The sequence below is a fragment of the Artibeus jamaicensis genome, unplaced genomic scaffold (genome assembly GCF_021234435.1).
Source record: "Artibeus jamaicensis isolate MK-2021 breed Jamaican fruit bat unplaced genomic scaffold, CSHL_Jam_final contig_956, whole genome shotgun sequence".
In the NCBI taxonomy this organism is placed as follows: Eukaryota; Metazoa; Chordata; class Mammalia; order Chiroptera; family Phyllostomidae; genus Artibeus; species Artibeus jamaicensis.
In genome coordinates, this window is record NW_026522021.1 from 882,713 (window position 1) to 895,618 (window position 12,906).

A 12,906-nucleotide genomic window follows, 5' to 3' on the forward strand; every position below is an offset into this window, starting at 1 on the left:
ACGGGTGTAACTCTACGGTGGCAAGGGCACACGTCCCAGGCAAGGGGCAGCCTGCCCACCAGCCCGCCCTGTCCTTCTCTAGAAGGGTGCATTAGAAAACTTGTCCCTACACTGAGTCCAAGCTCACTCCTCAAGACTTCGGTCTGTTGTTCTTTTTTCAAACTTCAATCAAATGAAATTCCTCTCCCCCAACAGCTTCACCGGAAAGCATGGCACAGAAGGCCCCCTGGCGGCAGAGGCCCCAGGAGGCTCGGGGGCTCTCACTGGCCTTGGTCTAAATAAGCTCCGCCCACTCAGCAGCCACTGGGAAGTGCAAAATCAGCACGGCGTGGGGTCGGCGCAGCTGGGAAGGCTCCATCTGGGTGAGCACCTTCTGTTAATGGCATTTACTTAATGAGAATAGAAAGAAAGTGCGATGAACTAAGTAGGAAGAGTGGCTCAGGACATAAAATAAATATAAACGCTTACCTCCCCTTGGAAGCTCTTCAGCAGCGGCGCTACCTGCTTGCGCAAATCCTGGAGCGAGAGGAGTGGGTCAGGACACAGCCGTTTGAGAAGGAAAGAGAAGAAACATTCGTTAAGGCCTGCCAAAAATAGCTTTGAACTTAGTGATAATTATTACAGAAAGCAATCCTGGCCCCTCGCCTGTCTTGTTCCTTGATTCACACAACACGATGCCAAATGGCGCCCATAGTTTCTGTGAACTTGAGGATACCACTAGATTTAGTTCTACTGAATTCTGGTCATATATACTGCTCCTCATTTCAAATGTGCTATGTACTAAAGTCTTTGCTAATGTCAGTCGGAAGTAATTTACTACAATAAAATAGAAGACAATGAAGGTTTGGCTTGTTTGTGTCTGGAGCAGATGTGGGCCATGGACCTGCATCCCGGTGTCACTTCCGAGCGCAGGGTTCCGAGGAGAGACGCCTGTTTAGGACCCATGTTTGATGCAGTCCTCGAGAATTCACCCCCCCCCCCAGCAGTGCCCATCATTTCCTTGGAGAAGTCAGAGAACAATACTTTTTGTTCCTCCTTTAGATCATTTTCCACATTTCTGTATCAAATTCAATGACAAAACAACTTTTTACCAGTCTCATCTTAAATAAATATGGCACAATAATGACCCCCAAAGATGCCCACATCCTGATTCCCAGAACCTGTGACTCCAGTAGGTCACACGGTAAAAGGGATTGAGCTGAGAAACTTCTTCTGGATTATCTAAGCGGATCCAGGTCCTTCTATTGGGTAGGCTGGGGTGGGTGGAGAGGACATGAGGTGGAAGCAGAGGTGGGAACGATGTAGGGGCCGGGGCCGAGGCCCACAGGTGGCCCCAGGAAGCTGGAGAAAGCAAGGAAATGATTCTTCCCTGGAGTTTCTAAAACAACTCTGCCGACACTTCATTTCAGCCCAGTAAAACCCATTTTGGGCTCTGACCTCCAACATGGTCAGATGATAAATATTTGTTGATTTAAGCCACCAAGTCCATGTCAGTTTCTTACAGCAACAACCGGAAACAAAGACATGGTTCGATTTAGCCCACTGTACTTTTCAGAAAGACAGAGGACATGGTACACACCTAAAGGGAAGTGAGGGAGAAGAGGATAAAAAGGGAGAAGAATCATGGAAGAGCAATCACAGCGCGATCCCAGGCAGGGTCAGTGGTACAGCCTTGCTTTAATCACAAGGAATACACCACGCTTCTTTGTCAGAAACTTGGCAACTACAGGTATTGAGGCAGGAAGTCTAAACACGAATGATTTCAATGTGCACCGGGGCGGAGGACATGACATGGCCTGGACTCTGCGGAAGGGAGCGTGAGGACAGAAAGAGCCCTCGGGACTCTGGGCTGGGTGGGTTGGCTACCCTTCCCTCCTGCTGGCTCTCCTGGGGGAGGAAAAACAGGCAAGGACGGTCACACTGAGTTGGTCACACTGCAAACACAAGATGATAGATGGAGTTTGCTGTTTTCTAAAATTGCTGACTTTGATGAAGACAAGTCGTTAAGGAGGTGTGGCTCTATTCTCCAGTGTTCTCACTAAGCAGTGTGGTGCCAAGGTGAGGATCCAAGTGGGTAAAGAGCTAACGCACTTCCATGGAGCTGGTTCCAACAGGATGCCCATGGCATGCAAGCCTGGCTTGCACAGGTGAGAGGCGAATCTACCTCTCAGAAGGCCACAACCCTGTATTAATCTAATTTTTAAAAATAAGATGTGAACAGTTCAAAGACAATTATCTCAGCGTGACGTTTGCCTTCCGCCTGTTGGTGAGGATGATTGTCCCTTTCAGGCCTGGGCTTTGAGGACAGCCCTTCCCTTCTCAGGGAGCTATAGCTGAGCCCCACAGCAGGCAAAGAGGGTTTCGGAGCCCTGCGGGTGGGCTGCAGGCCTGCCTTGCCGTATCTGACAGCTGGTAGCACCTGGTGGCTCTTGAGAGGGCCCCCTAAGGCTTCCAGCAGGTCTGGGTGGGATATTGCACAACTAGACGCAGACAGGCCCAATGTCATGGGCTTTCCTTCCTGTTTCTCACCGAGTCTATAAAGGCTGCTATACGCCATCAGGAGTGCATCCTCTTCCCTCTAGGCTGGGGGCTGCTTGAGGGCATGGAATGGGTGTTAGTCCCTCTACCCCCTTTCTAGCATCCAGTGCAGGGCTAGGTGATAGTTTGCTGAGGAAACCTAGGCACAAGAGGCCTCAAAACTTCAGAAAGGTGAGCAATGGAGGCTGGTCACATCTCATGCCAGGTCTGATGTTCTCTTTTACTGGAGGGGCTGATCCTACCTCACAGTGGCCCACTCCCATACTGTACAGCAGGGAGGTTGCAGGTGTGGGTACTGGCTTGGGGCACCAGGTATCCTCTGTGGCCCACGGACTGACTGGTCAGCAGAAATGCTCTTTCCCTTGCTCTTCTGGCACCCCCATGTCTTGAAGTTGTCCCACAGGCTGCTTGTACTATCCTTACTTGATGTTCAAGACTGACTTAAGCATCAACGGGGAATTGCTGTTGAGAGAGTAAGGATGGCCTTGGGATACATTTCTGGGACTGTTAGTCTCTGTCTCCTCCCTTCTCATGCACAGGGAGAACTGAAACACATAGAGACTTCCAGTCAAGATGGAGATGTAAGTATACATGGCTTGTCTCCTCACATAACCACATCAAAATTACAACTAAATGGTAGAATAACCATCACTCAGATCCAACAGAAATCAAGTTGAATGGAAGTCAGACAACTACAGAATTAAAGAAACCACATCCATCCAGACTGGTAGAAGAGGCGAGACATAAAACAGGCTTGTCCCTCACCTACATGTGGCAGATAAAAATTTGGGGGGGCTATCTCAGGAGCAAGGAGTCCCAGACCCACACCAGGCCCACAGCCCAGGATGCCAGTGCCAGGAAGGTAAGTCCTAACAATTTCTGGCTCCAAAAACCAGCAAGGATTGAGTTGGGGGAGGAAACTGCTGGAGTCTGAAGCAGTTCCTCTTAAAGAACCCACACACTAACTTACTCAGACTCACTACCTCTGAGCTCCAGCACCAGGATAGTAGCTTGAAAGGCGCCAGTGGAATATGGGGAGGAACTGAAGTGTCTGGCATCAAGGTGAGAGCTGGAGGGCAGGATTCTTCTAGACAGAAAGGTAGGCAGAGGCCATTAGCCTTTGCTGAGCCCTCCCCGCTCAGAGCCACAGGGCCAGCAGGCAGGTGCCATATCTGAGAGTCCATCAAACTGGCTAACACTACTTACCCAGCTCTGGAGATTCCCTGAGTCTCCAGAGTTGGGTAAACAGTGTTAGCCAACTTAGTTGTTAACAGTGGCTTTTCCATATGAATGGCTGATCTTGGCTCAGGCTTTACAACTTCCTAAATCCTCTCAAACAAGCAACAGCCAGCTTTAGTGAGTTCGGTGAGCCCCCAGCACCTGTACCCCTTGCTAAGTGGCCCCAGGCCTGGCACTAGAAGCAGCCAGCCTAGACTCAGAGCTTGCCTTCACCCAAGAATCTCCACGCCCAGGATAAGTAGCAACCATCTCAGATTGCTCTATAGCTCAGGTATGGTGGCCCTGAGCAATACACAGGTGGGGGCTGACCTTGCCCTGCATTGCCCGGGAAGTCCAGGGCCTTCACACCCAGTGGACAATTACAGACCATGTTGGGAGCACCACCACACTGCACAGCTGATTCTCCATGGAGAGAGGAAGTTGGTGGTCAGTGGTCACAGCCAGCCCTTGAAGCTGACTGGCAGGGGTACATCCCTCCCACTGACCTGCCAAAATCAAACAAGGCTCAACTACAAGAGGGGGATGTACTCATCCCATACGAAGGGTACACTTTGAGTACCCAGCTTGGGTGATGGGGGAGGCCATGCCACTGGACCCTACAGGACACCTACTACATTAGGCCATGCTACCAAGTTATGGAATCATAGCAGCTCTACCTAATACACAGAAACAAACACAGGGAGGCTGTCAAAATGAGGAGACAAAGGAACAGGGCCCAAATGAAAGAACAGATCAAAACTTCAGAAAAAAAATGAAATAAAATGGAGATAAACAATCTATCAGATGCAAAGTTCAAAACCCTGGTGACAAGGATGCTCAAGGAACTTAGTAAGGACCTCAACAGCATAAAAAAGATTAAGTTACAAATGAATGATACACTAACTGGAATAAAGAACAATTTACAGAGAAATAATAGTACAATGCAAAGCTAAGAACCAAATCAATGATATGGAATGTAAGGAACCAAAAAACAATCAATCAGAACAACAAGAAGAAAAAAGAATCTAAAACAAGTAAGGACAGTATAAGCAGCCTCTGGACAACTTCAAGAGGTCCAACGTTTGTATCACAGAAGTGCCAGAAGGAGAAGGGAAAGAGCAAGAAATTGGAAATCTATTTGAAAAAAATAATGAAAGAAAACTTCCCTGATTTGGTGAAGGAAATAGACATACAAGTCCAGGGAGCACAGAGAGGTCCAAACAAGATGGATGCAAAGAAGCACATTCCAACACACATCGTAATTAAAATGCTAAAGGTTAAAAATAAAGAGGAAATTTTAAAAGCAGCAAGAGAGTAGTTATTAACCATAAAATGGCCATAAATACATACCTGTTAACAACTGAATCTAAAAAACAAACTAAGCAAATGAGAAGCACAGAGACAGAATCATGGATACATAGTGTTTTGATGGTTGCTTGGTGGGAGCGGGGTGTGGGTAAAAGGGTGAAGACGCGAGGGAATAAGAAGTAGAAATAGGTAGTTATAGAATAGCCTTGGGGATGTACAGCACAGTGTAGGAAATGGAGTAGCCAAAGAACTTATACACATGACATATGGACACGAACAGTGGGGTGGGGACTGCCCGAGGGACTGGTGGGTGTTGGGTGAAGGGGAGAAAAAGGGGAAAAATTGGGACAATTGTAATAACAATCAGTAAAATAGAATAAAAAAGAAAAAAGACATGGAATGGGTGCATGAGTAAATAAATGAAGAATAAACAATCTCTCAAAGAGTGTCAGTAACTGGGCAAGTGAGCCCGCCTAAAGCCTGGCTCCTATTCCAAGCCAGTGCTGCCCAGCAAACATGAATGCCAATCACCTATTTAAGCTCAAAATTTTCTATAGCTATATTTTAAAAGCAAAAAGAAACAGATGAAGTTAATTTTAATTTCATTTAACCCAATATATCTATGATATTATCACTCACCATGTAATCCAGAGAAAATTATTAACAAGATAGTTTACCTTCTTTTTCTGGTTATTAGGTCTTTGAAATCTGGTGTGTGTTTTACACTTCAGCACATCTCTCTTTGGACTGACCACACATCACCTGTCCCAAATCACCCAGGTGCTCTTGGTCACACAGTCACTGTATTTGCAGCTGGGAACTAAGAGAGGCCTTCTCAAGTCAGGGCTCTCTGGGAAGCCCCCTCTTGGACTGTCAGATGAAGAGGTAAAAGGACAAGAATCAAGAGAAGTAGGAAGAGAGCTGGGAGAATGGAAGGTTAAGAGGAGGAAGTTTCAAGAGGGAAAGGGTGCTTTATTAAACGCTGCCACAGAAGCCAAAGAAAACTGCTGGGTTTTGTAGCTGGGAGTTTTGGTGGCACTGAGAACATCCTGAGTAGCACTGAGGCTGGAAACCAGCCTGTGAGGGGCCGAGGTTGAGGGAGTTCAGAGGAAGAGGCTGTAGTAAGCATTAGGAGAGGGAAGGCAGAGACGGTTAGAGAGCGCCATGCAGCAGAGTGTCTCCGGCAGAAGTTAACAATGCAGCAACTCCCCTCATCCGTGGGGGCTACATTCCAGACCCCTAGTGGATGCCTGAAACTGTTATAGTTCTGAATTCTTATACATACTATGTTTTTTTCCTATACATACATAGCTTTTCACTTAAAAGGAAGCACCTTACAGCTTCTGTTTGGCATATTGGAATAGCCAGCATCATTACTCTTGTGCTTTGGGGCCATTTTTAAGTAAAATAAGGGTTACTTGAAAATCAGCACTGTGATATCAAGACATTGATCTGGTAACCGAAACAGCTGCTAAGTAAGTGACTGGGGGTGGGTGGTGTATTTGGTTTGGCGGCACTGGACAAAGGGTGATCCATGTCTCAGGCAGCACAGAGTAGGACGGCGTGAGATTGCATCCCAGTACTCAGAAAAGTGAGCAATTTAAAATTTATGAACTGTTTATTTCTGGAATTTTCCATTTAATATTTTCAGACCACGGGTGACTGCAGTTGCAACGTCAGTGAACAAAGCCGTGGATGAGGAGGGACTGCTGTAGTTATCACTCGGTGAGCGTCGGTCATGTGCCAAGTGCGGCCGCAGGGGCCTCAGGTGTACTGGATTCATTCGCTTTTCACAACAGCCAACATTTCATAGATAAGGGCACCTTAGGCTCAGAAAAGGAAGGACATACATCCAAGGTCATAAGACTCTGTAAAGAAATTAATCACTTTGACCAGGTTTTGGTGTAGGAATGACATATAGGGGCCACCTGGACAGCAACTTGGAGGCTGGTGGGAAGCCTGGCACACACATCACTCAGAAGACTTACAACAGGCCCCAACTCCGAGGGGAAGTGGCAAAGCTGGACAGGGTCAGAAGGTGAAGGTGGTGGGGCCAAGGCATCTGAGACCACTGTGGGGACCAGATTAGGGACAGCATGAGTGGGGGGTGCCGGGGTGCAGGCACAAGTCTCCGGTGCCCTGGAGCTCAGCCCACAAAACAGTAACTCTTATCTAACTAGGCTTATCCCTGCCGAGTGGCACAGGGCCAGTCACCCGAGAACACCAGCTTTGAGAAGTGTAGAAGGTGACAAAGGTACTTCTGATGACAGCACCTAGGAAGGCAGGAGAACCATGCCTCTCATAATGACTGTAAACAAATGCACCTCTGCCATCCCTGCCGTAACCAACACACTATATATTAATACTTCGCAAGTCATTTCTTTGGGTATTTTCACATCTCATGACAGAACTGCTACAATAACCTTCTAGATATTAAAGCTGGAAGTGTGTCCCTACTCACACACACACATATTGGAAGACAGATGAAGAGAAAAAAGCACTAAACATTCATACACACACACAAACTGATAAAAAATTACCCATTCTAATTTTATTTTTGGCAGCTTGAGAAATTCCTCATCTAGTTCTCCTACCTGCGATTGTTACCCGGTGTGACACTAAACCAGGGACGCTCACTGCCGACCCCTGGGCCACCGCATCACCCAACAGAGAGGACGCGGCGCAGCTCCCTGCCCCGTGAGAGCAGAGTGCCCGGCGCTGTCTGCACGGCCCAGCGCTGCAGCCGCCCCGGCCGCCGTGTGCAGCCTCAGGCCGGAGAAAGTAGGGTCCAGGCCACTCAAAACCACACCAGTGTGAATTGTAATTAGGAATATAATACAGTTATAAAACTTAATAACTTGGTTACACACAATCCAGTGATGGGTTTTTCAACACTATTTTAAATTTGCTTCCACCCTGTTCCATTTATTGAGCAAAAAGCAACAAATACCTTAACACGCAGAAGTGGTATCTCTGAGATGATTAATACTGGAGGTCTGTTGGTCAAGTCAGAAGACTGCATTTCAACCTCCTCCCCCTCGAGTGCAGTGCAAGCAATAAGCAGTTTATAGAGAGATGCTTGTGTGTGAAGTGAATTTTCATTATCTTCCAAACCATTGATTCACAACTCAGTTTTTAGATTAAAACACTGAAAAGAAGAATGCTATTCAGGAATTTTCTATGTAATGATGGGTGTGGGAGAAAACTACTCTGATTTAAAAGCAAGAGAGAAACAAAAACAAAAAGTTACCACGCAGTGCTCAGGTGTACCTGTGAGGTGCAAGCAGGAGACACCCCAAAACATACAGTCCATGGACTCATACGGTGTGAACCCTTGGCTTTCAGCCCACTCTGGGTGGGCACTTACGTGGTCTCTGGAAGACTCTGCTCCCACCTTGGGGCCTGGTACTCAAAACACCCCGTGGTGTCTCTCTCGTATGGATTCAGAGCTGGTGGCCACCAAGGTGTGGGGGTGTCCAGGAAAGAATGGCACCCAGGACATGCTGTTCAGGTTTGGAAGGACAAACAGATGTAGGGGAATGGCCCAGGCATTACTCATAAACCAAAGGAGCTATGAACTACAAAGGCATCTTCTAGGTCATAAAATGTCTCTATCTTTGAAGTATTTTGTAATCCAGCTTTTTTGGGATGTTTTACGGAATTTTACAGGTTCACTTCTGCTCCACAGCAGCTCACGCGCACTCCTGTGAAGCGACACTTGCAGTGACAACGCACAGCTGTCTGACTGCAGCTCTCGGCGGTGCCTCGCCCTCTGTGGTGGCAGCCCAGGCTTGGGGTCCTGTCTTCTTTGGGGACAACATGGCCTCCTCAAGGGCACTGGGGGCTGGACTAGGCCACCTCTGAAAAGCTCCACTCAGCCACTCTCACAGGGCTGCCGTGCCCTGACCCCGGCGTGGCTGCGGGAACTGGTAGGAACCCAGCCCCGGGGCACTGGCTGCAGAGGCTTCGCCCCTTCGGCTCCTGTTTCAGAGCTGCCTGGGCCCAGGTACCCTCAGCTCTCCCTCTCTCCTGGCCCCAGTTCACATTTTCTTCATTGTGTCTGGGAGGTAAAAGGGTGGGGATGCAGTTTAGCCCTTGAGAGGGGACAGGCAAAAAACAAACGACTGGCTTGCATTGAAAACTCTAGGAAATGTTTGTGCATGAGGAGGTTACATGTTACACCCAGGGCTAAAAAGATTATCTCCAAATGAAACTACTAACCCCTGCTTTTCCCCTCATTACTCAGGCTTCAGAGCAAGAAAATTCTAACTTGAAAATGTTTTTAGGTATACTACTAGTAATAGTTCATTGGTAAATAATTTACTTTAAAAGAAGGAGATGCAAAGTGATTCCAATCCCACTGACTTGCTTTATAACGCATTTTGTTGAGTGCAAGATTGAAGCGGCAGTGACCTGGGTCTGCCCATGGGCACGTGAATGGCTGAAACCTCTCCCAGGCCCCCGCCTGTCCTCTGACGATGCCTGGTGAGTGGGGCTCAGCTCTCCCTTCAGCCCTTCTACGCGTTTGACAAGCCCACTCATCTCTCCATGCACCTTCCTCTCCACTGGCGTTTCTCTCTGGACCAAACACCACTCTGCACATTCCTGTGACATCCTGGGAACGTCCCCCTGCCCGGGATCCTTGCTCCGTGGGCTACGCCAGGTCTCGTGTCCCTCCCTCGCTCCAGACACACGGCGGCGTCCGTTAGTTGTTCTGAGCCCTCGTCAGTGTTTCTAATGCCCAAATTTTACTCTCGAGATTGGCATTGTGTAAGGAGCCACCAGGAAGCCCTCGGATGTACTAGAACAAAGTTCTAGAGAAAAAAGGGGATTCTAATAGGAGCCACTGAATATATTCACTACCTCTACTCAGCCAGCTCAGCTACCCCAAAGAAAGGATTCTAAAGATCTTTAAAAATACAAATACTCAGATGCCAGATTATGCATATACCCAATCGGGGCAATCTGAATGGAATAACCGTATTTTTCGGACCATAAGACGTTCCTAGGTTTTAGAGGAAAATAAGGGAAAAAAAATGAAGCAAAAAAATATGGTAAAATACCTAATAACATAATATTTCACCAATGTAAATGTAAACAGAAGCATTAACAACCATTATTCCTCCAAAATGGGGGGGGGGGTGCATCTTATAGTCCGAAAATACGATAATTTCCTTTGAAGAAATTTCTATATAATTTTCTTAAAGAAAAATGCAAAGAAAATTAATTTCAGAAACAAAACCCACTGTTTACAAGTACATTAAAACATAATAAATACATTATACACAAGTATTACAGTTAAAAAACTACAACTTTTAAAAAAATAATAGCAAATTAGTAATTTGTTTTTAAACCAAGACAATCAAATTGAAATGAGAAAATGACCTCTTTTCTACAACTTAAAGCCAAAATACCAAGGACAAATTGTTCAAAAGCAACTAGCTACTGATTTTTCTAATGTCTTCAGATTTTTAAAATATCCTGTTGATGATGGAATTATACTTATTAGTAAAGAAAAACCTACACAGTGCACCATATCTAAGGCTAGTCTCACCGACTACACAATATAACGAAATGCTTTCTGACTGACAAGTCATCTCTTCTAAAAATAAGTTTATGCCTACTTGTAAAGTGGATTTTTATAACCTCCTGGTGACGCCGATAAGATAATCACAATTATCTATACGAGAAAGATTGCTCTTGGTTCTTATTTCCCTGATTCATTTCGGAGAGCTAGAATTCTCCCTTATCATGTACATAAGAGCAGAGACCAGGCATGGAGTTTTTTAAAATAAGACAAGATATATTACGTGATGCACAGATAGCAGAGCTCAACTTGAAAATACAGCTCAGTGAAAACTGAGGTTTCTTTCCGCTCCGGGCCCTGAAGCCCTTGCTCCCCGTCCGCCTCATCACCTGGAGGTGCGGTGCGGCGTGCAGCCGCCCACGGGTGGGGCACCGCGGTTCTGGTTCCTTTTATAGAACACACACTCCTTCCAGGCCTTTGTGACAGAAAAGAGAGACTTTTCAACTGAAGTGTTAAATAAAGAATATCTTTCTATACAACAGCAGACAGTATGTCCCAGCAATTTCTCAAAAGATTTTAGTTCACAGATTTGAGAAAATTCCATTAGCTTTAATTATTTATCAGCAGTCAATTTAGATTACTGTTCTTGACCTATTTTTACCATGTACAGGCCACCCAGCAATGAAATAAATGAATAGTCCTTTTCTACAATGGTTGATTTTCTGAAATAATAGAAATCTAGTTTAAAGAAGGACTGAAACCCCAAACATGTAATTACCACAATATATAACCTGCCACACTGCCTTTGTAGCTGGGTAAAATGCATATCTTTGTGAGGTTTTTGGTTATTAAATAAGATTATCTTGAAAGGGATAAACTCACTCATGCTATAATTTCTTCCCATTTAAATTTCTTTGCTCCATTTAAAACATGTTCTGTTTCTTGGCAGAAAGTCTCTAATACTGATGGATGTGCCTCCAGCACTGTGTCTAATAAAACTGCGTACCGGGAAGGCCTGGGTTTGTGTAGCTAAGGAAGGTGAGCGCACGGGGGAGGGGGGGCACGCACGGCTGGAGCAGAGGGTTCCTGTGGTTTGCAGCAAGGGCCAGGCCTCGGGGTGCTGGAATGCAGAGGGGAGGACCCCTGTTTCTGGGCAAAATCGAATGGTAGTGTTCTTTAGAATGACTCATTTGACGATGAAAAGTGGCAGGATTATCAGATTGGTAATGCTGGAACTTGGACCTATGGTGATAAAGGCTGAGGACGGTGCCCAGGACAGAGGCTCTGGTGGAAAGGAAGAGCTAGCAGCTTGTGGCAGCACCTGAGCAAAGGTCCCTGAGCTAGTGGTCCTCAGTGTGCTGTCTAGGACCTCTGGCTCCTACAGACCCACCCAGGGGCCCCCAAGGTCAAAACTGGTTTTGTCTTTTTGACTCTCATTTTCTCACAGAGGTACAGTGAAGTTTTCCAGGTGCCATGTGACATGTGATGGTGTCATTAGGCGCCTGTGTATTCTTGTGCTTTAAAAGTCTGTTTTAATTTCTGTCAGTATTGGCAGAAACGCACAGACACAGAGGCTCTCTGGAGTCCTCATTTTTAAGAGACCAAAATGTTAGAGGCATGGCCGCTCTAAAGGTTTCTGGTCTGGTCTGGGAGCAGAGACCCAGGTCCAACTGTTGTCAGGACGTCAGGCTGTTGGCTGGTCCCCTGATGACCAGCCAGTGTCCCGTGAAGCGGCTAGGACCGCCAGCAGCCACCTGGCCACGTCTCATGGAGTCTGTGGGTTGCTATCACCCCTGCCTGGTGGCACAAGGACTTCCTACAGGACTCTCGGGGGCCAAGGGTTCAGTGGCGTGGCAGGGCAGGGAAGGAGGCAGCCCAGGTCCCTATGACTAATTTTCTAAATGCATCTGACTTGTCTTTACGTCTGATTTTAAAACATTCTTCCAGGTCACTTTCTGAATAAATGCTCATGTCTAAACTTTTAGTTTTATTTCAGAACTTTGAAAATACTGCCGTGATTTGTTTCTGTACCTACACATCAATAGGTTTTAAGTTTGTCCAAAGAGAGAAATGACATAATACATATATAATTTATTACAAAGCCATTTGAGTATTTACTACATGCAGAAGATGAGGTAGCCTTTGTCCCCTGCCTTCAGGAGCCTTACATCCTAGTGTGAATGATGAACCAAGGCTGGACTCCTGATGGACTATTGAGGGGCCATTCCTGGGGTGACTGATGGTGCTCGGTCCACAGTAGACGGTCAGTGAGTACTTGCGTATTGAATGAGTGAACAGATGCTCTTTTCAGACTC

General features: G+C 46.5%; 1 protein-coding gene across 8 annotated transcripts in view; it reads right to left on the reverse strand.

The window, feature by feature from the left end:
• CUX1 (cut like homeobox 1) overlaps positions 1 to 12,906 on the reverse strand; it is a 362,320-nt gene that overhangs the window by 199,181 nt on the left and 150,233 nt on the right. For all 8 annotated transcript variants that reach the window (XM_037139195.2, XM_037139194.2, XM_053655326.1 and 5 more), the window contains exon 3: positions 469 to 516. In XM_037139195.2, the coding sequence (XP_036995090.2) occupies positions 469 to 516 (48 nt within the window). The remainder of the gene's footprint in view (positions 1 to 468; positions 517 to 12,906) is intronic.